The sequence below is a fragment of the Ornithodoros turicata genome, chromosome 10, assembly GCF_037126465.1.
Source record: "Ornithodoros turicata isolate Travis chromosome 10, ASM3712646v1, whole genome shotgun sequence".
Classification (NCBI taxonomy): domain Eukaryota; kingdom Metazoa; phylum Arthropoda; class Arachnida; order Ixodida; family Argasidae; genus Ornithodoros; species Ornithodoros turicata.
In genome coordinates, this window is record NC_088210.1 from 6,626,855 (window position 1) to 6,652,930 (window position 26,076).

The 26,076-nt window shown below is 44.9% G+C and overlaps 1 protein-coding gene across 5 annotated transcripts in view; it reads left to right on the plus strand.

The window, feature by feature from the left end:
* The window catches only part of LOC135370382 (disabled homolog 2-interacting protein-like), a 111,630-nt gene that overhangs the window by 42,452 nt on the left and 43,102 nt on the right, over positions 1-26,076 (plus strand). For all 5 annotated transcript variants that reach the window (XM_064604119.1, XM_064604120.1, XM_064604121.1 and 2 more), the window contains 5 exons: positions 2,257-2,358; positions 11,214-11,312; positions 12,423-12,508; positions 19,060-19,114; positions 24,198-24,315. In XM_064604119.1, the coding sequence (XP_064460189.1) occupies positions 2,257-2,358; positions 11,214-11,312; positions 12,423-12,508; positions 19,060-19,114; positions 24,198-24,315 (460 nt within the window). The remainder of the gene's footprint in view (positions 1-2,256; positions 2,359-11,213; positions 11,313-12,422; positions 12,509-19,059; positions 19,115-24,197; positions 24,316-26,076) is intronic.

The window sequence follows — 26,076 nt, forward strand, 5'->3', positions numbered from 1 at the left end:
ACAGCACACCCTGTATTCACCCACTCCCGCCTGCAGCTAGGGTGTCGCAGTGGCAAAAAAATGTGTGGCTTGCACGCTCCGTAAACTATTGTTGGGACATGTACATGACCTCCTTGCATAGCTTGTTTCGGAGATACTTAGCGTGGCCGAGAATTTGTGTACGTTCGAAACAACTGTTTTCGCTTCTTTTTTTTTTTTTTTTTCGGATATTAGCGTTATGGTGGTGAATGTATTCCGCTATAGAACAGGGTAAATCCTGCACGGGCTTTCTGTTTCCGTGTTCCAATTATGTGGTACAGTTCAAACAAAATTAGTTCACACAAGGCTACGTTTAGATGAAAAATGCACTATGGACAGAGCCATCTTTGGCGGCAACAAATGGGATCCGTGGGAGGCAAAGATTGGCGGCATCCAATGAGACAGCAGGAGAAGCGAGCGCATACCTGTCGTGAGTGTGTAGATTGGAACAGGTCCGATCGTAGCATTCTGTATCTGCGCGGCATAATGCGCACTGCTGCATTCTTCAATAGCGACTTACTGAATTGCAGCCCACAAAAGTTTTCGCGAATGTTCCACTGACAACGTTTATCTTCGCGTCCTTCGGGCAGCAATGCGCACTTTGTTTTTCGCTGGGACTGCTTCGTGGTGTGGCATGCGCATCTCGGACTAAAAACCTCGATACATGAGTAGGACCTGACTTTTTCGGGTTTTATTTTTGGCCAAATTCGGGGGGTAAATATCGGGTGGTATTTTTCATTTGAAAATTCGGGTGTATTCGGGTTAAATCCCGTTACGGCATATTCTGTCGTCAGGAATTCGGGTGATTTTTTTTTGTTTAATAAAAATTTGTCTTAACATGGAACTAATGTTTAGCAATGTTATCAAACTTTATTTTAATGCACGCCTATGAGTGTGCCACGCGACCCGGATGTTTTCGGGTAGATTCGGGTTAAACCCAAATTTTACAGATTTCGTTCGGGGGGTAAATATCAGGCGGATACGGGTTTAACCCTAAAAAGTCAGGCCCTATACATGAGCTGAGGCGTCGTTCACTGCTTAGCGCTGAAGCACAAAAGAGTCTGTTATAATTTTTATTGTAGCTCCCTAACGGAATCGATGTTTTGAATTGTATTGTGATAAGTTTTAAAGGTACTGTAAAGCAGTAGACAAGCATGATATGCCGGTGATGTGACTAGATATTTTGTTGCTTCTAAATACCATATGCGGAACCATACGACCGACAACGCGCTATAAATATTTTTAATTTGCCATGAAAGATGCGGCGTAGTGGAGTGGTGCGACGCCTGGTGTCAAACAACCCCCTGTACAGCGGGCAACACTGAAAATTGGTATTACACACTATGACATCGGAACTTCGTTATTTTAGTAACCATATTATTAGTTTTCCTGTTTACCTATGCATTCTGAAACCCCTGTTAACAGTTTAACCTGTTAACCCCTGTTTTTGCGAAGTAACCCAGTGCTGGCCGCTGTTCGATGGGGGCTCTCCCTACTTCTCTGCTGCGCCTGCGTGCTCCTTTTGTTCGCGGCCTCTTTCGAACGAATAAACTCTCTGTGAAGAAACAACTCCCGACGCTGTCTGGCTTCTTGAACGTCTGACACATTTTTTTTCAACGGCTCAGCATTTCATTTCAGTTCGCTTATCCGTTTATCCTCAGATGTGGATCGTTGTGTGGATCGCAGGGGCGGATTTTATGGTGGATTGTTATGTCGGGCCCAGTGTTATACGCATGCAATGTGGTTGCCGCCGTATGTGTCAGAAGTACGGATTCATTTCGAATACCTAGTACAGTGTTGCCCGTAATCTTTAATTGTAATTTTCTAATTAACTGCATCGTCGATTGGAATGAAACTTGCACAGTTTTTGTCCTGGTGGCTTGGACTATCGAATAGCCACACTAAATGACATTTGATCGGTGCTGCTTTACAGTACCTTTAAATTAACGTAGCGTGTAACGTAATTTGAAAACTTGAAGCGAGCTTGTTTTTGCATTTTACTGCCCCTTTAATAGAGTTGCTGCGAGAGCAAAATGATATTGCAGTGTCACCAGGCGCCACCACCTGCAGGAGGACTTGTATGGTTTTAGTATCGGCTTAAATACTTGTTTTGCTTCACCGAATGTTTTCCAGGAGGGATGTGCTGCAGAGGGCACATTTGTTTTGTATCGTTGCATACAATGCGAGTAGTTGTACTTTGTTGACAGTGTCAAATGAGATGGTGGGAAAATATTTCAGGATACGCCGCACAATTGAACCAAACGAGGAGATGATGCGCAGGAAAGAGAACTGCCTGCGGCTGTGGATTTTGGAAGGCAAGGGCATCGCCACCAAAAAGAGGTGAGACCTGAAAACTTTGTCATGCGTAGGGATGTGCCATTCGAATTTGTGAATCCTCGAATCCAACGTAGGGATTCGAGATTCGGGAACCCGAAACCCAGTGCCCAAAACGGCGAATCAAATCTTTCGAATCTTTTTCAAATTGGAGCCTCAGGACGACCATGCCGAAAGCCTCGTTGACCGATGGGTGTTTCCTTGTTTGTTTGTTTACATTGCTCTAGTCTGAAAGACTTTGTTTTTCATTAAAAATGTATCATGTTCTGCTTCAAAACGCTTTTCGTTAGAAGTTTTCAGTATAAGTTTTTTTCTGGCTTTCTAAACGGGGGGCGGTCCCGAAATCCACCATTAGGAATAAGCCGCTTAAGAATAAAACATTCAAGAATAAACTGCTTAAAAAAATACACGGTTAAAAATATAGGCCCTAAAATAAACCGCTTACTATACCCGCTTATAGATCACCGTTTAATAATCCACCATTAAAAATAAACTGTTTCAAAATCCCCTCACCATCTAGCACAGAGACAGATTCATTGCAATTTGCGCCGGGTTAGATCAGGTTATGTTAGGTTAGTTTAGTTTGGCTTCGGTTTGGTTTAGTTTAGGCTAGTTTGGTCCTGCGAGGTTAGTTTAACCCCCTTGCTTGCAGTTCACCTTGATTTGGGCCATACCACATGATTCTAGCAACTGTAGGGTGGATTTGGGGGGATTCTGAAACGATTTATTTTTAACGATATATTCTTAACCGTGGATTCCTTAGCGTTTATATTTAAACGGGGATATTTCGGCGATTATTTTTGTGCGTTGATTCTTAAGCGTATATTCTGGGAGATATATTTTTAACAGTAGGTACTAACGCATTTATTTTTGAAAGCTTATTTTTAATGGTTTCAAACGGGATACGGCCATGGATTAGAAAAACTTGAGATTCGTAAGATTCGTGCATTCGGATTCATGAACTTCTGGATTCGTCCCATCTCTAGCCATATGAACTCCCAACATGGCTACTACGACAGGCACAAAGTGAAGCGTATCGTGTCGCAGTCATCTTCAGGCCACTGCTCCTTAAAGGAGCTCTGAAAGCCATCTCTAAAATTTTCCGTTCCGAACGCGTTGTGGAAGCAGGTAACTTAACTTGATGATTAACACGAAAATTTTCTCTGTGCGCGATGTTTTTCGTCGAAAAAAAGACACTTGAACATCGCCGCGTGTGTTCCCACTCGACTCGCTCCTCCGGGTCAAACGAGGAGGAGAAAGAAAAAAACGTCATTGGTGACGTAATAAAAGTTGAAAGCGGCGACCGCGCTTCTATCCGGGTCAGTGCTCACTGGTTTTCTTTTCTTTCTTTCCGTTTTCTTTCACCCTGCTTTCTCTCTGTCAAGGGATGAATAAGGGAAGACCTCGATATTCATGGTCGTGAAACCCCCGTTCTCGAAATTCATGTTCTGGAAACAAGGAAAAGGGGAAATGCTGCTTCGTAAGATGTTATGCCGCGATTAAGAACATAACATCATTATTTAACCACTCAAATTCAGGAATTTTCTATATGTGTTCAAGTCGCCTTAGCGAACGAAAGACACATTTGGAAGCCATTTGGCTTAGCATGGCGGCATGTTTGTTGGTTAGTTGTGTGCTTGCAATATTATGGGTGGGTTAGTCACAGTTTGCCGTTGGCAGTTTTCCGCGCGCAACATGTGCATTTTATAGTCAGCTAAAATTTACGCTAGTCACGTGTTGTTTCAGTGCAAGCTGATATGTCGTCGGACGCAAACTTAACCGGCGTTGTCGGTCACTATATGGTGGATAAAACTGATGCACTATATGGTGACAAAACAAATGGCGCCGAGCACGGATGAACTCAAACTTGCGTGTCTGCGTCGTCCACATTTGTAGTCTGCATCGGCCAATTCTCGTTTAGCTCGATGGTTGGTAAGTTGACCATAAATTGTGGTGGTCTTATGACACTGCTTGGCTATGTTGGTGTGTAACTCAGGCAATGAATGTTCAACTCCTGATGCCACGATGTGCCGGTGACGGCATATTGCGATAGATTTCACTGGGTTGTATCTGGCAACGTATGGGCAAGAACACTCCTCCAGCTGAATAAGGAATTAACTGAATGGCTAACAAAGTTGCTAGTCAAAGTGACGGGCACTAGTGATCATAGCGAATTAGTGATATAGCGTATATTGATATAATGACATAGCGGACAGAATTAGTGGTCATAGCCATGCAGCGATCATTTCGAGGCGTGAAGGGAAGCAGCGCTTAGTGCCGCACTGTGTTTATACGTATTGCCAACAACAACACAACAAGAAACAGTCACCACGATAACGAACAGCATACAAAACACAGACACGGACAGAACAGCGTTCAACTGGCACCTGAAGTTTATTTTCATAATCCACCTACTCCGGAAGGTCGCTTTAGGGAAAGCAAGGTCAAGCTGGGAGAGGTTGACCGATTTTTGGTTGACTTCGCTCGGGGAGTTCAATGAGGCGGCCTCTACAATCTCACGGTCTAACCTTGAACAGTGTCTGTAGACCAGTCTTCGTTTACTGTATCTGATAAACCAAAGAAAAAGCAAAAGAAACTTCTTCCACCGTTGCAGCGGGGTTCCGAGTGAAAAATAGCAGACGACGTGCTTCGAAACCAATCAGGGGCTCCACCTTTCTGACGTCAAAATGGCGCAAGCGGCTCGACGGCTCGTTCCGGGTATTGCCACCGTTGCGCACGGTCGCGATTTTCAAAATCGAATTCTGCGATATTTATGCACCTGTTGATAGTATTACTTCGCATGGTGCATTTTAATATGCTTATTAACCACTTGGTTCAAAAAAATGCTAGTGATTAAAGTGCTTTCCTAGCTCCTTTAATGCCTGACAAGAATTGGTACAAGTGTGGCAATTTGAGGCCTGAAATATGTTGTGACCCGGTTGATGTAATGGTTAGGGCAACAGGAAAGAGACACCCTTCCCAGCAAGAAGCATTGCACTTTCACATTTCAGTTATAGAGCTTCAAGACGTGTACATCAAGGCGACAGATATTGTGTGTCGCCTTGATGAAAGCAAATTCACCACCTCCCTCCTTAACCGGGTCATCGCCTGTGTCAGATACGTTCCAGTTCGGATATGAGGAAACACGAGAATCCATACGGAGAATTCCCTTTCGCAAAGTGTAACGTTCCAGGCGGAATTTATAGTACACAAATGTAAAGAAAAGCAAACTGTACCTAAGCAGTACCTCCTAAGCCCAACTTGGAAGGAACGAAGGTGCTGGGCCCTGATGTGCTAAATATAGTTGGACCCTGAAGTTCTTGGGTTTTATATTTTTCCAAATTCGTGGGGTAGAAATCGAGTCAATAAATTGATGTTGAAAATTCATGCAAATTCGGGCAGAAAAATTACCATCAGACTGAGTTCGGGGAGAAATCGGGCATTATTGTAGAATAAACGTTCACTGTACCGTTTATCCAGAGTGCCAGAAATAAGGGGCAGTCGCATATTTTGTGAGAAACTAGTATGTCGATGCCTTGAGGTGGCTAGCCTAGGTGCACTTTTGCAGGTAGAAATCAGGTTTAACCCTAGATAGGTGAATCTCAATTCGGGGTGCAAATTCGGGGAAAAATCGGGTTTAACCCTAAAACATCAGGGTCTAAATATAGTGCATGTGTACCTCGACGTACTACTACAGGGTGAATCTAGCAAAGGTTGCACATTTCGATCGCGTCTTAAAAATACAAGGTGACGTCTCTGGTGCTTCAAACTTTGCAGACTTATAGTCATTTGTCTCAAGTTTTCTCACTATTTTTTTTTAAACAGTATCATTTTGTAAAAAAAAGTTAGAAACCGAGCAAATTCTCATCCCATGCATTTCCTATAGCCTTATACCGCCCAAAAACCGCCACGTTTCAATCTCTCTGCTTCACGTTCACATCACAACGTATAGGTGTCACTGCCTCGAAGCCCTGCATCTGGTCTATGCGGTTGTTCATTGTTCCATAGGTTCTGGTTTTGCTTCGTCTCTAGGCAGTGCCACTTATACTTGGAGCCTGAAGTTTTCGGGAAATATTTTTTTCTAATTTCGGGGAGTAAACATGGGGTAAATAAACATGGGCTCTAAATTCATGCGAATTCGGGTGGGAAAACTTCGAGAACACTAAATTCGGGGAGAAATCGGGCTTAGTTACTCAAACTAACTGAACTAGTTCGGTACAAATTGTGATGAAACTGCATTTGTTGCCAAACAAGTTAGTGTGCATTCCTACAGAAATCTCAGTGAGGGCAATTTGCCGGGTAAAAATAGGGTTTCACCCTAAAGAGGCAACCTTCAATTCGGGGTGCAAGTTCGGGGAAGAACCGGTTAAAAACTGTAACTTCAGACTCTACTTATACTATGCACCTGAAGCAGACAGAGGAAAAAAAATGGCAGTTTTCAGGCTGTATATGCCATGGGAAATGCATGGGGTGAGAATTTGCTTTGCTTCTTTTTTTCTACAAAGTTTTTGAAAGCTTTTTCTACAAAGCATTTGAAAAAAGAAAATGAGGGTAAGACTTAGGGTGAATGACTATAAGTATGCAAAGTTTGAAGCACCAGGGGCGTAATCCTATACAGTCAAACTCCTTTATAGCGAACACCATTTTAACGAAAATACCATTACAGCAAATTTTTTTGCGGTCCCGCTGGAGCCCTATAGGTCCAATAATGGACATCCTTTTAATGAAAATACCCTTACTGCGAATTTTTTTTGCTGTCCCCCGAGTTTCGTTGTAAAGGAGTTTGACTGTATTTTTACGACTGTATCAAAATGTTGAACCTTTGCAAAATTCACCCTCTATATCTGATGTACCCAGTTTCAGTAAATTTAAGGTCTTCAATACAATATGCAAAACTTTTGTTTCACCCATTAAAATACCTAACAAGTAAAAATTTAAATGTGTAACATTTTGCACTTCCTCCTGCTTCCCTCACAGACACATTCTACCATCTTGATTGTGCTTTTCCTGTGGAATGCAGCAGTTCAATACGTGATGCCGACGTGGTTTAGAATGTCTTACAGTAGTTTAGACTTTTCTTTGTCTGAATCACAAATTTTATTGAGGTGTTAAAAACACATTTGATGTTCTGTCCTCGTTTAAGTATGCAATCCTGCTAGTTGAGTACGAACTAAAGTGTGTTGCCCTGAATGAGGGCCTGATGTGCTGGCAGTGCATAATAGCTGTGTCGGAGATGCGTCACGGCTCGTTAGGCCTTCCCACGTATTCGCGTCGATGGAAATATACCGGGCTCATTCATATTCCAAAGTATTTAATTACGGGCAAGTATTAAAGCATCTCCGGGCTGAAAATAATCTGCTATAAGCTTTTATATTCGTTTCTTGAGCTGCAACCCTTGAAGCTGTTTCTTCAGCTGCGACGTGGTTCGACATTGCAGCCGACGTCGAACCCTACCAAATTGTGAACCCTGTGAAGGCGAGCTGGGGATCCGACGAACCAATCCGAAGACATATACAAGATGTCATTTATGCCTTTTTGTCTTTGTGCCATCAATAGGAAGGCTTGATCTCCATTAAAACGATTTACTTGCCGTGGTAGCCATCGGGGAAATAGTCAGTGGGGAGGGGGGGTACAGGGGTTTCAGACAATCCCCCCCCCCCCCCCCCCCCCCCAAGAAAAAAATATTTTTCTGGCAACAGGGCCGGCAACTAGAGCCCTGCGCGGATGAGGTTTTTGGCATCCGCATCCGACCCGCATCCGCGCACACGTTATCCGCATCCGATCCGCATCCGCACCATACACAACAGTTTACATCCGCATCCGATCCGCTGAGCAAAACGCACCATCCGCATCCGATCCGCAAAAATCCGCATGTTTCGAAAGACGCGTAAAGACCGCCGGAAGCATGTTGGTATAATTTCGGATGCCTCCATGCTGTCACGGAAGGCCTCAGTCATGACGACAAGCAAAGGTAAACCTTACAACAAACGCGATATGGAGAGACTTCTGGAACGCGTGGAACGCTACCTCGTTGGCGCTCGCGCGATTCGAGACGCCTGAATGCCTCCTCTCCCGTCTTGGCGCCGTGCATGGTCAAAGGTGAACCAGAGCATGCGCTCGCTGTCGGCTGTCGGCGCGCAATACAAATAAATTGCGGGTGGAAAAATGACAGCACGCGGTATATCCGCATCCGATCCGCTACCGATCCGCTGCCTTCGTATCCGCATCCGATCCGCATCCGACCTCGAGCCATCCGCATCCGATCCGCACACCGCAGAAAGTGCTAAATTTTCATCCGAATCCGCAAGTATATTGCGGATATCCGCGGATATCCGCTTCCATCCGCGGATGGTGCAGGGCTCTACCGGCAGCCACAAGTAAGCGGCTCCGATCTGTGCCAGTCACATTTGTTCTCGCCATTAAGGTGCTTCGTCCCTTGCTCCCATTTCCTCCGGCACAGGTATCGCGTTAATAAGTCATACTCGAATGATACTGATGGAGTTACGACTCGAGAAGAGTGCGAGGTCCCAATAGGCTTCCATGCGTGCCTGTTTAATATAAATATAAATAATAAATATAAAACTGAATGAATAAGTATTTATAATATGGACGAGGCTGTCGTATTTCCGGCATCGCATGACCGGAAATGGGCGATGCAGCTAGTGCGCACTGCCTGCGCATAGAGCCATCATTCAAAGTGTGTTCAGGAACATTCCATCTGCCACGTTGAGTTTGCAGTACACGCCGACTGTACCTTCTGATTTCCAGTTGGGTACAAAGATAGTTCGTGTCAGATTTGCGCATATTGTATCGGGTCAAATTAAAACGTATTTCATGGTGAAGTTCGCAGGCTTGCTCGCAAATTTTGCAATTTGTTCGCAGAAGACCGCTCGTGAAATAGCAACATCCTCGGTGTATAACGTAATTGCCGGTTTGCGTTCAGTTCAATCGCCTGAAGTTTTACAAATAAATAAAGTACATAAATGTAGGGCATTCTTGTTAAAGGTACTGTAATGCAGTAGACAAGCATGATATGCCGGTGATGTGACTAGAGACTTTGTTGCTCCTAGGTACCATATGCGGAACCATGCGACCGACAACGCGCTATACATATTTTTAATTTGCCACGACAAATGCGGCGTAGTTGATCGGTGCGACGCCTGGTGTCAAACAACCCCCTGTACCGCGGGCAACACTGAAAATTGGTATTACACACTATTACATCGGAACTTCGTTATACAGTTGACCCTCGTTTATCCGGACTTCATTTATCCGGATCCCGCGGTATTCGGACAAAAGGCACGGGAACGGATTTCCCTCCATGTATTTTGTTCTCGTTTATCCGGACTTCAGCTTCTGGACTCGGACAAGAATTCCAGGGAACGAAAGTCGAAAATTCTTGTAATCCAGCTTCAGTTATCCGAACTACCGTGAGTAAGAGGAGACGCTGACCCCGCTTCGTCACCCTTTTCGCTGTGTTGGGGTTATTCCCGTCACACGTCAGGGGCCTACATTCCTCCGTTGGGGAGACAACCGTGCACGATGACCCCCTTTTCTGTTTGTGTGTGTTGGGTCACGTTGACCACTCGAGTCATTTGGAAATATCTCGAGCAACTGTCCGGTTAGGAGAAAACTCCAACCAGAGGGCCTGCTGCTTACGGCCCGTTGGCCGATGAATAGCTAGCCGGTGAATCCTAGCTGAGCTGCGATCCCTGATGCTCACTGCGACTGCCTTAGATCATGCTGCAGTTTCTGACTACGTTGACGTTGATAAGGATGATGGCGCGTGTGCAGCTATGACTGATGACGGTGTGATTGCTGCTGTTGCCTCCGATGATGCGCAGCAAGACGGTGGCGATGACGCCAGTGAGAAACAAGGCTCCGACATTGACACTTTGCGTCCGCACTGACATTCTTCGAGCAGCGCAACAGCGTGGCTCATCTCTATGCAATTAGCAAAAGTTTGCAGGAATCGAGTGCCTACACTACCATGTAACAGCTGTCATTGATGAGCTTTCTGTGTTTTAATTAAATCTTGCTCTGTGGGACGTTTCTATTCGGTCGTTTCATGTATCCGGATGCCCTGGTATCCGGACGATTTTGCCGGGAACGGCACCGTCCGGATAAACTGTGGTCGACTGTATTAGTAACCATAATATTAGTTTCCCTGTTTACCTATGCATTCTGAAACCCCTATTAACGGTGTTTTTTGCGAAGTAAGGCTCTCCCTACTTCTCTGCTGCGCCTGCGCGCTCCTTCTGTTTGCGGCCTCTTTTCAATGAACAAACTCTCTCTGTGAACCTCTGTGAACAAACAAGTCCCGACGCTGTCTGGCTTCTTGAATGTCTGACACATTTTTTTTTCAACGGCATTTCAGTTCGCTTATCCACTTATCCTCAGATGTGGATAGTTGTGTGGATTGCAGGGGCGGATTTTGTGGCGGATCGTTATGTCGGGCCCAGTGTTCTACGCGTGCAATGTGGTTGCCGCCGTATGTGGCGGGAGTGCGGATTCATTTCGAATACCTAATACAGTGTTGCCCGTAATCTTTAATTGTAATTTTCTAATTAATTGCGCCGTCGATTGGAATGAAACTTGCGCAGTTTTTGTCCTGGCGGCTTGGACTATCGAATAGCCACACTAAATGACATTTGATCGGGGCTGCTTTACAGTACCTTTAATGTTTCAGTGTAGCGCCTGTAGCGGTGACAAGGCATTCCGTGCTGGCCTTTCTTTTTTTCTTTGATGAAAGATGTACTGTTGCTTTCCTGATAGGCCTCCACTCGTTGCATTATCTTCTTGTGGTTGCATTAAATCCTTCCGGCGTAGTGACTGACAGGCTGTGTTTGTGTTGTTTGCAGGTACTTCTGTGAGCTCTGCCTGGATGATACGTTATATGCCAGAACAGCGTCAAAACAGAAGAGCAACATCTGCTTTTGGGGAGAACACTTCGAATTTACGTGAGTGAGATCCACACCGTACTGTTCTCAGTGGTAGCGCAGAAAGTTGGGCTAGTTGGTGAGACAGCATACTGCAGATGTTGGGACGCGGAAGACAGGGACTGAAGCGCATAGAAGCGCATCACATACTTTTGGCAGGGGAAGGCAAGTGTGTCAGTCAACCATCTCTAACACTTTCTGATAAAGAACTTGCCTTCCTAAGTACCGAATTACGTCCTTACTATCTACTGGCTGCCGTGCGTCTATCAGCACGGTTTGAGGCTTATAACCCGGCACGTGTCGCCTACCGGTTGTGTTTTAAAAGCATTCTTTTGCCTGCAATACATATTAGTTGCGAGTGACGCTTGTGTTTGTGTGCTTCCTTCAGTCCCTGTCTTCTGCGTCCCAACATCTGCAGTCTCAGTGGTAGTCTTACCACATCAGTATCAGCAACCATGTAGTGGCCCCCGAGTCATTCATAAAATTTTGTGAGAGTGCTGTGGACGTATGATGTAAGGATTTCAATTTATCTGCAATGTTTTTCATGTGTTATGCCTGATCTGTTGCGACAACAATGCCTGACACGACTGATACTGTTGGCACTTGCGTGACTGAACATGCCGTGATGGAAGAAAATTTAAAGGGACCTGAGGAAAATTGAGGACAATGAGCTGTGTGCAGTTAGCAACCAAGAACACTGTAGCGTAGAAAGTGACGATAAATAAACGGTATTGTGCATTGATTCCAATTGCTATACTGCCTCCCATTCTCTGTTTACTTTTTTCTCCAAATTCATGTACCCTAAACTCGGGGGGGTCGTGTTATATTCGAGGACATCTCAGATTCGAGAAAATACAGTACTGTGGATGTTACTCACCAGCTACGATATGCAGCAATTTTTTCCCTGATAGTTCCAAAGCGTCCCTTTAACAACAAGAATGCTCAGAGAGAAATTGTCAGAGTTGAGTACAACTTCCTTTGCACACTGAAAAGTTACGAAATGCTTGAAAAGTGCGCTTGACTAGTCGTTAAGTGATCTTGGGAGAATGCTGCAGCATTTTGCTGCTTGCTAGTAAGTTGCATGGTAGTAGTAGCCATTGTAACCGTTTCTTTCTCTCCCCTGTATGACAGGAATCTCCCGAATGTGACAACCATCACCGTGCATTTGTACAGGGAAGCGGACAAGAAGAAGCGAAGAGAGAAGAGCACACTCATTGGTAGGTCAACTTATATTTGTTTCCCAGTGCTTCGAGTGGGTAACGTGTGTAACGTTCGCGTGAGTAACGTTCCGTGCATTCTGACCGCCTGGAAAGTCACTCCCCTGTTTTTTGTAATAAACCTTCGTTTGGCGCATTATATAGCTATCGTCGCCGGTTCTCCCCCAATATAAAACCCAGTTTCTCCGCGACTTTATTATGGTGCAAAGAATTACACCCGGCATTTACATGAATACGGGGGTCAAATTTATTTCTACCCCTAAAATTTGGGAACGAGTAAAACCTGAAAACTTCTGGCCCTAATATATAGATTGCCAAAGGCTGGATTTTTAGCCGCAAAACTTCAAAGAGTGCCATTCGAAATGTATGTGTCCGCATAACGACGTAGCATAATTCGAGGTACCTGATGGGCTCTTATTAGAAAAATAGTGTGGAACTCAGTCCATAGTTTAGCACATAATGAGTCAGTGTCAGTATCAGTGGCCCGTTATCCATTAAGGGGAGATGCGGCAATTAAAATGTCGAATTTTGTCCAAAAAGTCGGTTTTCCAAAGTGTGCATTTTTGTGCTCCTCGCGCCTTCACTTATCATGTCACGAAGTACTTCAGTCAAATTCAGACTAGAAATTGATTAAATACTTATTTTTGTAACCCGCACTCGCAAAAAAGTGGTTAGAAATTACGCTCGGAAGGCTCTTTCTGTTTTGCCAACTGCGCGGTAACTTTCCCACCGATCGGCGCCATCTTGATATCATTTGAAAGAGGAGAAATCCAGCTCTCAGATGGCCGTAGTTTCGCACTTCTCTGACAGCAAATAAGGGAGCTGGGCGCGATCGATGAAAGCAAAACTCTGAAAGTGATTGGCTCCCGAGAGTCACGTGGCCAGCGCGCGGCCCTCCTATTGGAGGAGGCGGCGCGCCACGTTCAAAATGCGCGCTTTCCTCGATGTTCTGTGCCGCGCCGGCTGTTCTGGGGAGTTTGTAAAGCACGACGATATTGATTTTACGTAATATTAGGCTCTGAAAAAGCTGCGTGACTAGAAAGGCTACTGTCCTGGTGGGTTTTGAAGGGCTGCTGTAGCGATTTGTGACAAATAGAGCAAAAGAAACTTCGGAGCTGGTTTTCCCAGCTTTTCATTTGCATCTGATTGTCATCACGGGAAGCTTCACCATATCTGTACGATTGAAGATAGAGGCTTCCTGTCTGTTGCATGGAGTTCCAGACACATTAAGGAGTGCAATAAAGCTATTAGTTATTATTTATCTCATACAGAAAATTTTGTAAAGCCCTTTTTGTCAAGCAGTATATCTGTAGAAAAACAGGACAAGGGGTATTTAAACTTTGGCTAGCAATAAATGAGATGGGGAGAAAAACTAACAGCTTTATTGCACAGGGTAGGCCCTTAGTAATGTTTTGACATAAAAATATGTATCATGAAATTTCAACACAATTAATCAATCAATTATTCATCATCATCATTCATCAATCAAGAGACTCGTTAGACAGTATGCTTATGCCTATAACTCAATAAGTAAGAGATATTCAGAAACCGATTGTTGCATTGAGATGCTGGTGCTGAAATACATAAGCACACCAAATTTGGTTAAGTTTGAACTATAAATAAGGAAGTTAGCTTTAATTGCCACATCCCCCCTTAAGCGCATGATTGCTTCTTGCTTGTCAGTACACGTTCCAGTTAATACTGTCACTTCACTGGAGCCCAGTTAAAAAAGATGTCATCTACTATTGAGGAAATGCTACACATACATCACTATACACCACCTACATCACCTACACCATCTGCATACATATATAACTTTTATATAGAGCCGGACGTTTTCGGGTTAAACCCGATTTGACCCGAATTTACCCCCGAACGACCCAGCAGGCAGTCGGGTTTAACCCGATTTCTACCGGTCGCAGCTCCCGTCCCGTAAGCTGGCTTTCCTGCGTAAACGAAGCTTTTGTGCATGCGTAAACGCTGCCTCCACGTGCAAGCGCCATGACGAAGGAAACTCGCCTTTTCGCGTTCGATTGCTATCGGCTGTTCGCACTTTCGTTTGATGAACATGTGCATTTATGCATTTCACGCATTAACGTCGTGACGTTCGTCTTTTGACATGATGGCGGATCATAAAAGGAAAAAGACTTGAAGACTGGGTCATTGAGTATAACGATTTGGAAATAGTGAAGAAGGGTGACAACGAAAACGCGCTCGCGTGTAACTTTGTGCTGGCGTAAGATCCGGCGAAGAAACCCTACGATACAACACCTCGCATCGGCAACAAGACATGATGGTCTAAAGAAGAAAGCGAAAGGTGCGCAGACAATGTTTGAAGTTTGCTATCGTCAGCGTGAAAGAGAAGAGAACGCCGAAGGTGTCGTTCCTAAGTTCGTGAGCGCACCGGCCAAGTGGAATAAGCCTCGAGCAGGTTGATGGTCTCCTTGGAGAATCTATTAGGGGTGTGCGAATCCGAATGCAGTCAACCCTCGATTTATGAACACCCGGTTCCCCGAAAAATCGTTCATAAATCGAGGGATTCATAAATCGAAAATTCAGTTAACTGAGTACAGTCGACCCCCATTTATCCGGACTTCATTTATCCGGATCCCGCGGTATCCGGACAAAAGGCACGGGAACGGATTTTCCTCCATGTATTTTGTTCTCGTTTATCCGGACTTCAGCTTCCGGACTCGGACAAGAATTCCAGGGAACCAAAGTCGAAAATTATTGTAATCCAGCTTCAGTTATCCAGACTACCGTGAGTAAGAGGAGACGCTGAGCCCCTTCGTCACTCTTTTCGCTGTGTTTGGGTTATTCCCGTCACACGTCTGGGACCTACATTCCTCCGTAGGGGAGACAACCGTGCACGATGACCCCCTTTTCTATTTGTGTGCGTTGGGTCACGTTGACCAGTCGAGTCATTTGGAAATATCTCGAGCAACTGTCCGGTTCTAGGGGGGAAAACTCCAACCCGAGGGCCTGCTGCTTACGGCCCGTTGGCCGATGAAGACATTCCCCTAGCTGAGCTGCGATCCCTGATGCAGAGGCTCACTGCGACCGCCGTAGATGATGCTGCGGTTTCTGACTACGTTGACGTTGATAAGGATGATGACGCGTGTGCAGCTATGACTGATGACGGTGTGACTGCTACTGTTGCCTCCGATGATGTGCAGCAAGACGGTGCCGATGACGCCAATGAGAAACAAGATTGAGGGCAAAAGCGCTGGGCAACTCCTAGTTGGTTCCCAGAAATTCCGTTCATTATTCGAATATCGAGGTTCATAAAACGAGGGAAAAATGAATGGAAAAAGTTTGGTTCCCCGTGTTCATAAAACGAGGGAATTCATAAATCGAAGGTTCATAAATCGAGGGTTGACTGTATTTCAAGTCTAATCGAATATCGAATCGATTGGGGAAAAAAATTCTGAATACCGAATCGAATATCGAATATTTGTGCAAAATTTACAATATGTGGCTTTTGCACTAAAAGTTTCCATTTTGTAGCCCATGGCTTTAGTGTAATTTTTCTGGCATTAACTGTCACGAGAGAGACATGCAGTTCTTCTGTTTAAAGCCCCTACTCTTTAATTTTACATGAGAGTGCTTCCTGCTTTTCAGGTGAGCCTACACTAACTGGAGTACTGGAGTGGTTACCTTCATTTCAAAATTTTATGTCAGGCAGTAGCATGTTATGCGGATGAGGCTGTAATTGTTTCAGACAACCACAGGCCATTTGTGAAACAAACGAATTGGCATCCTGCCTCAGTTTTGCCATGAACATCCTTTAGTTTCTTTGCACTCGTCCTAGGAAGTTGCACTACTGAAATTTTAGATGTAAAGGACATCTTTAAGACACCCTTCTTGTTCATGGGCTGTAGTCATTATTCAAGAGTCCTCCAACCTCCTCGATCCAAGGCAACCTCACAGACATCAAATCAAAGTCCCTCGTCGGCACTGCTAAACTGCATGTGGGAGGGGCGCCACCCCTTCCACATAAAATGTCTACAAAACTAACTTTGGATAAAGTTATCTTAAACTAAACACCGTCCAGCCTGTGTTGGTCCTGCAGCAAGGGCAATTTCGTAAAGGAGGCTTCACCTCATACACAGAAGCATCAGGTGAAGCCCACTTTCGGGTTGTGTCGTTCATATTCGTGGAATAGTCGAATATTCGAAAAATCGAATATTGGATATTCGATTCGCGAATCGAATAATTCGAGCGTTTGATATTCGATTCGAATTCGAGAATTCGAATATTCGCACACCCCTAGAATCTATACGTAAACACTGCCCAGCAGCAAAAACAATGCCCGGAGTGCACCAGCTTCGTCGTAAGCAAGTCACCGAAGTTTTCTGCAAGCGCATTGTGGGAATCCGCGATGATGTGAAATACGCGAAACTGAGCTTCACTGTTGGCGAGTCTCCCGACATCCTGGGGTATCCTACCGTAAATACCTGCAATTTATTTTCGGTTCTTTATCCGCGGCGTTGGATATTTTGTGTAGCAATAGCAATATTTTCTCTTGCGATGGGAAAATTTCTAAGGCAGAGGTAAAAGATCTAAAACCATTATTCCCTAGAAACTGGTACACACTTTCATTTAAAACAAACTTCATGCAAACCAAACAATTCTTCGCAGCACAAAACAGTTGTGAAATGTACGAGGATTCTCACAGAGGCCTCGAGGGGTGATGCACTTGCCTTAAAAGTCTAGCCATGTAAATTTTGCCGAGTTCCTGTGTCATTCTGAGCAAGAACGACGAGCTGTATTTCACCCGAAAAATACGCAAATAAAGAAATCTCACCCGATTCCACCATGTTTTCCTGCTCACCAGATAACACCCAATTTTTACCCCCCGAATTCTAAAAGCAATAAAACCCGAAAACATCCGGCTCTACTTTTATATAACTATATATGTAACTCCTATATGACTTTTATACAGTAGAATCTCGTTAATTCGAAATCGCTTAATTCGAACCTGCGGATAATTCGAACTCTCGTCCGAGTCCCGTCTAAAGCACATATATTTCAATGGGGAGACACTCCCGGTAATTCAAACAGACGAGCGTATACATAGGGCCTGACTTTTTAGGGTTAAACCCGTATCCGCCCGATATTTACCCCCCGAACGAAATCTGTAAAATTCGGGTTTAACCCGAATCTACCCGAAAACATCAGGGTCGCCTGGCACACTCGTAAGCGTGCATTAAAATAAAGTTTGATAACATTGCTAAACATTAGTTCCATGTTAAGACAAATTTTTATTAAACAAAAAAAAAATCACCCGAATTCCTCACGACAGAATATGCCGTAACGGGATTTAACCCGAATACACCCGAATTTTCAATTGAAAAATATCACCCGATATTTACCCCCCGAATTTGGCCAAAAATAAAACCCGAAAAAGTCAGGCCCTACGTATACACCGCATAATTCGAACAAACAGCGCTCGCGCGTCAGACGGGAACTGGTCACAGCGCCCCATATCTCCCTGATTATTGACCTTCCGTGCGCTTCCCGTCCTCTTTCCGCATTTTGCGCTGTTCAAGGACACTCTCCCCTCTTCACGACAGCAAGGAGTTTACGCGAACGCTTTCATTGTCCCTCTCCTCTTTCTCTCTTTTCCTCTTGAGACACTCGTGAGGGTGGAGGAGGTGTGTGTGCGTGCTGTCACTCATTTTTATGACTTTGCGACTGTCAATATCGTTCTACAACCCGTTCACTGACATCGTTTACTTCCCGAACGTGCACCATGTCAGCAGAGACGACGGCGTGGAGACTGGGCTCTTAACTGACGCGGACATCATCGACGCCGCGTGCGCCGGCTTAGCGACGGCAGGTTCAGGCGATTCAAGTCACGAACCTGTGTTGCGATCCAGTGCCTTTACCAAGTGCATCTGATGTAGCATCGGCGCTGGATATGACAGTGCGCCATTTTTCTTCCGAGAAAAATGCGGATGCCACTCTTGAACTTGTGTCCGAGTCAAAAGCGATGCTAACAGTCCCGCTAAAAGAAACAGTTGCAAGAGCGAAATACTGACTGCTTTCAACCTTAAGTCGCTTCATAATTTCTGTAAGTGAATTCTTGTGAACATATAAGTCCCGTATTTCCTTCAAAGTCGTAACGCGCGGCCGTGACGCTCTGGGAGTTTTCTCCGCCGTATCGGGAACGTAACGATGGTAGCGGCGGAGTTCGGCAGCAGTAACGATTTGAATTACGCCAATATAAATGCGTCTTAAAGTGACACCGGTACCGCGAACATAAAAGACGAGTTCGAAGTGCGTCGCGACACATCTGCATGCGCTCCCTGCACCCAAGCCCCCTTCCAGGAGAGCGTCTCCCATTAGTTCGAACTCCGGTTTATTCGAACAAATACCGCGACCCCCTCGAGTTCGAATTAACGAGAGTCCACTGTATAACGTTATATAACTTTTCATCTTTTTCCTTTGTTTGGTGAGCAGTCCTCTATGTGGTTGTCTGTTATATGTTTTTCTTTACTTTGTGCTCGTTCTCTAATGCCTCTTTCCTTACCCTTCTGTGGTTCCAGGAAGCGTAGACATTCCGGTGTCAGCTGTCAACAGCCGCCATCCTACGGAAAAATGGTTTGTACCTCATTTTTAGATGACTAGTAAACAGGGCCTGGCTTTTTAGAGTTATACCAGATTATGCCCGATATTTACCTCCCGATTCAAATCATGAAAAGGGGGTTTAACCCGGTATTTCCCCGGAAACTGCTGGACGAGGGGAATCCAAAGTCATCACAACTAGCAAAAAACATCGAAAACTGCGTTGTAACTGCATAAATATCCCAATACAAACCGTCAAAACAGAGACCCCGCCGTCTCTTAGTTGCATAGACTGAATATTGATACCCTGTGTCCATAGGTGTGCTGTGTATTATGCCGAAGATAACCAAAGATTTACGCCTGATCCAACCCGATTCAACCGGAATTAGGTTGAATCAGGTTCAGTTCAGCCCGATTACACCCAAATTATTGAAGCAAGATATGACCCGATATTTACTCCTCGATTTTGCTGGAAAATATAACCTGAAAAAATCAGGCCCTACTATAGTAAACTGTCCCATCACGATTAGGATCCCATGGGCACGGGGAGCTATCAGCGGATTGTGCTGACGGGCTTCTGCACAGGGGTTGCTGATTGAGGTGTGCATGGTCACTATAATCTAGTATTTTGTAATGTGAACTCACTCTATTTCCAAACCATTGTGACATCAGGAATCTCTTATTTAATGTACTTCAGGAGATTTAATAATGAACTAAGGTGCTGACTCTGTAGCGGTTGCCCAAAAATGCTATCGTAGTTGACAGTACAAATACAGTCAAACCTCGTTACAACGAAACGCGATATAACGAACTTCGTGATAGAGCGAAATAATCTGGATTCCCCGGCAGAGGGCCATAGAGATCAATGTATTTTAACTCCCGCTACAACGAAACACTTTTTAGCCGCCGCATCGATACAGCGAAAGAACGAGATAAGGTTTATGACCCCAAAGCCGACTTTATCATGAAAACAAAGGGCACAAGCAGCGTCCTGTTCCCGCGGCGAAAGATGGCACGTGCGATTAGGGTCGGCAGGAATCTGGTGCCTACAAAACTGTCCGGTGAACTGTCCAGTTGCAGCCAAGTAAAAAGAGCACGAGACGCAAGGCGCCATCACGCGCGTGGGAAACACTTCGTTCGCGTGGCGGCGGAAGTGACGAAATCAGCCTAGATGATTTTCTTGACGGGGACAAACATGCCGTAGCAACGGAGAGCCTTACGGAAAACGCACTTTCATAGACGTAGAAGGTTTGCGGGAGATCGCAACACGATATATGGAGAAAGCTGTGGAAGCTTCGGCGGCGTACGAACAATGCGTGATACCGCGTCTTCTAGGCACGACGCAGACGCGTATAACCGGCTATTTCACGCAAGAATAAAATACCGTAGGTGCACTTTGGCGCTGTGTTTGTAGTTGTTGTCATTTTTCATGAAAAACTTTTCCGCATCGTAGCGGGAGTTATCGACGCTTATGTACAGCGCGCGCGCCCTCGCAAAGGTCGCGATCCGTGACCTTCAATTCGGTACAACGAAATGTTCGATACAACGAAAGAAATTGCAGTCCCCGTGGGTTTCGTTATATCGAGGTTTGACTGTACCTGGGTCTGCTTGGGCTCCATGTCAAACATTTACTGTTGGTTTTGTCTGCTTTTCGTTTTGGTCATTGAGGCGGTCATGAGGGAGGGAGGACTTCATAACTAGAGCCCGAAGTTTTAGGGTTTTACCCGATTCTTCCCCGAATTTGCGCCCCGAATTGAATGTTGCCTATTTAGGGTGAAACCCGATTTTTACTCGGCAAACTGCCCTCACCGGGACATCTGTAGAAAGGCACTAACTTAATTGTTTGGCAGCAAATGCAGTTACATCACCATTTGTACCAAACGACTAGAGTTAGTTTTGAGTAGCTGAGCCCGATTTCTCCCCGAATTTAGCATACTGAAAGTTTTTCCACCCGAATTCGCATTAATTTAGTGCACACGTTTATTTACCCGATTTTTACCCCCCGAATTTTGAAAAAAAGGTTTCCTGAAAACTTCAGGCTCTATTCATAACGAACTTCAGGGGACTGCAGAAAATCTTCGTTATAAAGGTAACTTTGTTAAAATGGATGTTTCAAAGGAATGATGCCTTATGGTTATAGTGCTAGCAGTCTTGCTTATTGGTAGAATTTTGTTACTCTGAACAAAATGCACCTCAGACAGTAGACATGGAGCCAGACCTGTAAAAATTACTTTTCCAAAGTAATTGAACTACGATTACAATTACGTGTTCACAAAAGTAATTAAATTACAGTTAGAATTACTCATTTTCTATTGTAATTCAATTATGATTACAATTACTGAAAAAGTAATTGCATTACACTGAATTACATTCACAAAGTTGACTGCAACGGGCAAACGACGTGCAAACTGCAAAATTTGATGTACACATTTATTGCGCATGTTCTGAAAGACGGTGGTAGTTGTGCTTGTGGTAGAAAAACATGTTAGAGCAGTGTTTCCCAAAGTGTGGTCCGCGGACCCCTGGGGGTCCGCGAGAGTATCCGTGGGGGTCCGCGACCATCTCTCACATTTCAGTGAGGATTTTCGTCCCCACAAACACGCGCTCGTACATGATGCCCGATTTCCAAACACCCAGAACTTCCAAAATTGCTACAAGCATGCTTCAACGGCTATCTTCTAATTTCTGATAGAAAAGTCCTGCAATGCACGTTTGTCCGCGTCATACACATACAAACAAGAAGAAGAAACCAGTCCGGAATCGTTTCTGAAACTGTATCGAAAGCACGCAGCAGCTGACGAGGTTGCTGGTTATGCACTGGCTGTGACGGTGTGTGTGTGGGGGGGGGGGGGTCTGTGAATTGGTTCTCATCGCTTCCGGGGGTCCGGCACCGCCAAAAGTTTGGGAAACACTGTGTTAGAGAAGTCTTACACAAGGACAAGTCTCACCAAACATCACAGTCAAAAGGTTTCTTTCTTCAGGTATGTGAACAAAGTGCAGATCACGAGTGCAGCTTGTAACGTCCATTGGCTTTCAAGAGTAAGATATTCTCAAAGTTCTTGTCTGTAAGGCTGCCACGTCTCCTTGTCATAACAAGACAACCAACCGAAAACAGATGCTCCACTGGTGCACTGTTGGGCAGCCCAACATTGAACTCATGAACACCTCGAGCGCACAAGGAAGATCTTTCAAGCACTCTAACGACTCTGAAGTGCGGGTCGATACCCACAATTCGTACTCCTTTTCCCATGGCGCAAGAGGTTTTCTCCTTCCACATTCAAATGTAAAAAAATCTGTACTGAAAAATGTACCAATCTGAATCGAGTCTCTGGGTAATCACAGTGAAAAAAAAAAAAAAAAGAACGGTGTGGAGCTGACCCAAACTTTAAACATTGGGCCTTCCCAGATAGCGTTCAAAGTAATTCCGAAAGTAATTCAAAATGCGTTATGCGTTACTTGTAAAAGTAATTCAGTTACAGTTACAATTACACAAAACCTAATGTAATTCAGGAAGTAATTAATTACTAAGAAAGTAATTAATTACAGTAATTCAATTACTTGTAATTAATTACTTTACTGGTCTGCATGGAGCCTTATCTCTGTTTTCACCTCTTTTTACCACCCTCGCAACAATAAACCACGAAGCTGCGTGACGAAAACAGTGACCAGAACACTGTGGAGGGAACATATCGGGACAACTGGCAACATTACACGTCACATTACATTGCCCAAGTCGGCTTCACCTAACGCCTGTGTGCTTTAGGAGAAGCTTGCTTTATGAGCGTGCGAGGGGCAAAGCAAGCGAGGGGGAAAGCAAGTGCTGAGCCTTTTGAATAATCTCACGAATTTCGGCAGCACATGCCAAAAACGAAGACAAGAGCACTACGACCGGCCTCTTTCACTGACAGTATTGGAAAATGAACAGTCACTGTCTATTTTCTTGCCTCAATTCTTATTTTGGTTTAATTCTTTTGATACGCACTTAGCATGATGATAAAAAAATTTTTGCTGCGACTATCCTTGTGCTTGCTGACCAAGAGCGAGGGAGGCTCCACCTCCTGGATGCCAGCCAATAGGAGGCCACGGAGGGCAAGCACTCCGCAAGCCTCTGCTCTCGTCTAAGAGATGGCGTGGAGTTACCGTTGTTTCGCGTGTCGGACCTCGTACGGCCTGCCCACAAGGAGCAGGTTGCACGGTCAAGGTGCACGAATCCTGACCGCGCCCCACCTACGTGAACAAGTCATCCGGTTGGACGAGTGCCAGGAGGACGAACGCCCCCTCTCCCGCCGCCTCTTATGACCCCCGCGGAACTGTCATCTGTGGTGCCGAGCGTGCCGCGTCGGAATGAGAAATGCTCTTTAAAAAATTCGCAGTTCGACATTTGCTTGCAAAACTTCGTTGTAAAATCGCCTTATTTACTCAAAATCGCTTCGTTATTTCGGTACATTCGCTGTAAAGGAATTTGTTATAAATAGAGCCTGAAGTTTTCTGGAAATATTTTTTCCTACATTCGGGGTGGTAAAAAATCAGGTAAATAAACGTGTGCACTAAATTCGTGCAAATTAGGGTGAAAAAACTTCCAGTACGCTAAATTCGGGGAGAAATCGGGCTCAGTTATTCAAACTAACTCTAGCGGTTTGGTACGAACGGTGATGTAACTGCATTTTTCTGCCAAACAAGTAAATTAGTACGTTCCTGCAGACATCCCAGTGAGGGCAATTTGCCAGGTAAAAATCGGGTTTCACCCTAAAGAGGCAACCTTCAATTCGGGGTGCAAATTCGCGGAAGAATCGGGTAAAACCCTAAAACTTCAGGCTCTGGTTATAAATGTCTGATGTATACATGGGTCATATGGGTGCCCGACCAGACTGTGAAAAACGTTCGTTGTAAAGGAGTTTGACTGTACTGCCCCACACCACACTTTGCCGTGCAGGTTCCACATTGCCGTTAAGCTTTGTAGGAACTGAGTGACGGCCGACATATTCTTGATTACGTAAGGAACTCACTGTAGAGAGGTTTACTACTTTTTGGTAAGGTTTTGTACTTAAGCTTTGTGAAATTATAACTCTATGGACTATTGTGAGAACATTTGCTCATTCATTCTCATTCTCATGAAAAGGTACCCTGTGACAATGGAGAAGGCCAATGGCGGGAAAGACTGCCCGTCTCTACGCATTAAGTGCCGCTACCACACCTTGGAAATTCTGCCTCTTAAAACATACGCAAATTTTTTGCAGGTAAGGAGATGCTTAGTGTTTATCATGAAAGTGTCTTAAAACATTTTATTTGCTGACCATTTTGTTACCCACCCGTGTGCCTTCGTCTGTCGGCTGCCCTACGTGTGTTGTAAATCGCTTCATTCGCCAATTTTCACCAATTGGCAATTTCATTCGCCAAAATTCACCAATTTTTCTGGTTTTGGGGACCTATAGAATTACCGAGCCATCCAAATTTTTTGTCATTAGCAAAAATTGGCTTTCCACGGGTCTCCGAAGTTATCCTCATGGCTCTCCCTTCTCATTTAAGACGAGATCTAGATTTCTCCAGCGGGGAACTTGACGTCATTTTGGATTTCTCTATCTGCTGAAGCCGCACGCAAAGCTTAATTTCATTCGTACTCGTCCACTTTTCAGCTTTAGATGAAATTCATTTTATTTGCGTGGCTTCCATGAAGGGATGTAGTTGCCAGAATTCTCTCGCATTCTCTTCGGTGTTGCCGTCACGTCGAAGGAATCAGGCTTCATGTCAAAGGGTCGGTAGGAAAATGATTTATTCTGGCCGTCCGTGCCAGATTGGAAATGAAATGAGGCTGCTGACGTTATTTATTTATTTGTTTGTTTCTACAGTAAGCTTCCGTTAATTCGACCCTGACGGGAACGCGAAATTTGATCGAATTATCCGAAGGTCGAATTAAAGAATAGGCAGAAAAATTGTAGAGGTCAATGTCACCTTTGTGCATTCCTCTGCTGTCGCTCACGCTTGAAACGCGCATCTCGACACATTGCACATAGAGCGCTCGCACGCGCGCTACAACATCGGTGCCAGGCGTGTCCTGCCCGCGCAAGATGGCGGAAGCGAAACTGTAGACGATTTCGCGGAAAGCTCGCAGTGTGCGTGCGTGCACGCACCCGCCCACTGAATGCGCTCGGCGATATCGTCTTCAGTTTCGCTTCCGCCACCTTGCCCGGGCAGGACACGTCTGACGACGACGATGTCCACTTCCACGAAGTCATCGAAATTTGAAACTCGTCGAGCGCACGTTGTGTATCGGACTCTTGTTGCACGAACAGTTTCTGAACGAAAGCCCGGTGAAACGTAGAACAATAAACGGAAAGCAAAAACAAGAAAGAGACCCAACACCACCAAATGAATAGAGTTTTAGTGCATCGTATGCCATTGGCTTTGCGTACGCAAGAGATGCGTGGTGGTTCTGCACAATGCGCGAAGCTCTATGTTTTGCGCGCGCGCAGAACCACAAACGCTATCGCTTACGTACGCAAATACGATAGCGTTCGGTGCACAAAAACTCGCGGTTATCGGAACGGATCGGTACTGTTCAATCGTCGCCTGCCGATCTGCCACCTGAACTTTAGGGTGAACTTTATCTTGTATGTGCGGTGCGGGCGACGCGGATGCCTGGTTCGCGGACGCATCGATCGAATTACACGATGTGCACTGATTCCACGTTCGAAATAACGAACTTTTTTATCAATAGAGGCATACGGGCATTTGACGGGACCTTCGAATTCGATCGAATTAAGCGGAAAATCGAATTATCGGAAGTCGTATTAACGGAAGTCTACTGTATTTTTATGGTGCCCATGAACAACAGTTGCCTAGGTGATGGCAAGTTGCCGATTTTTACCCCCTGAATCTGAGAAAGGCATTTAACCTGAAAAAGTCACTCCCTATATATAATGCACGATGGACGGACTAGTGACAAGCGAAAGAAAGAGAACAGCTAGGAGGACATGAGACTTTCTTCTTCAATTCAGCGT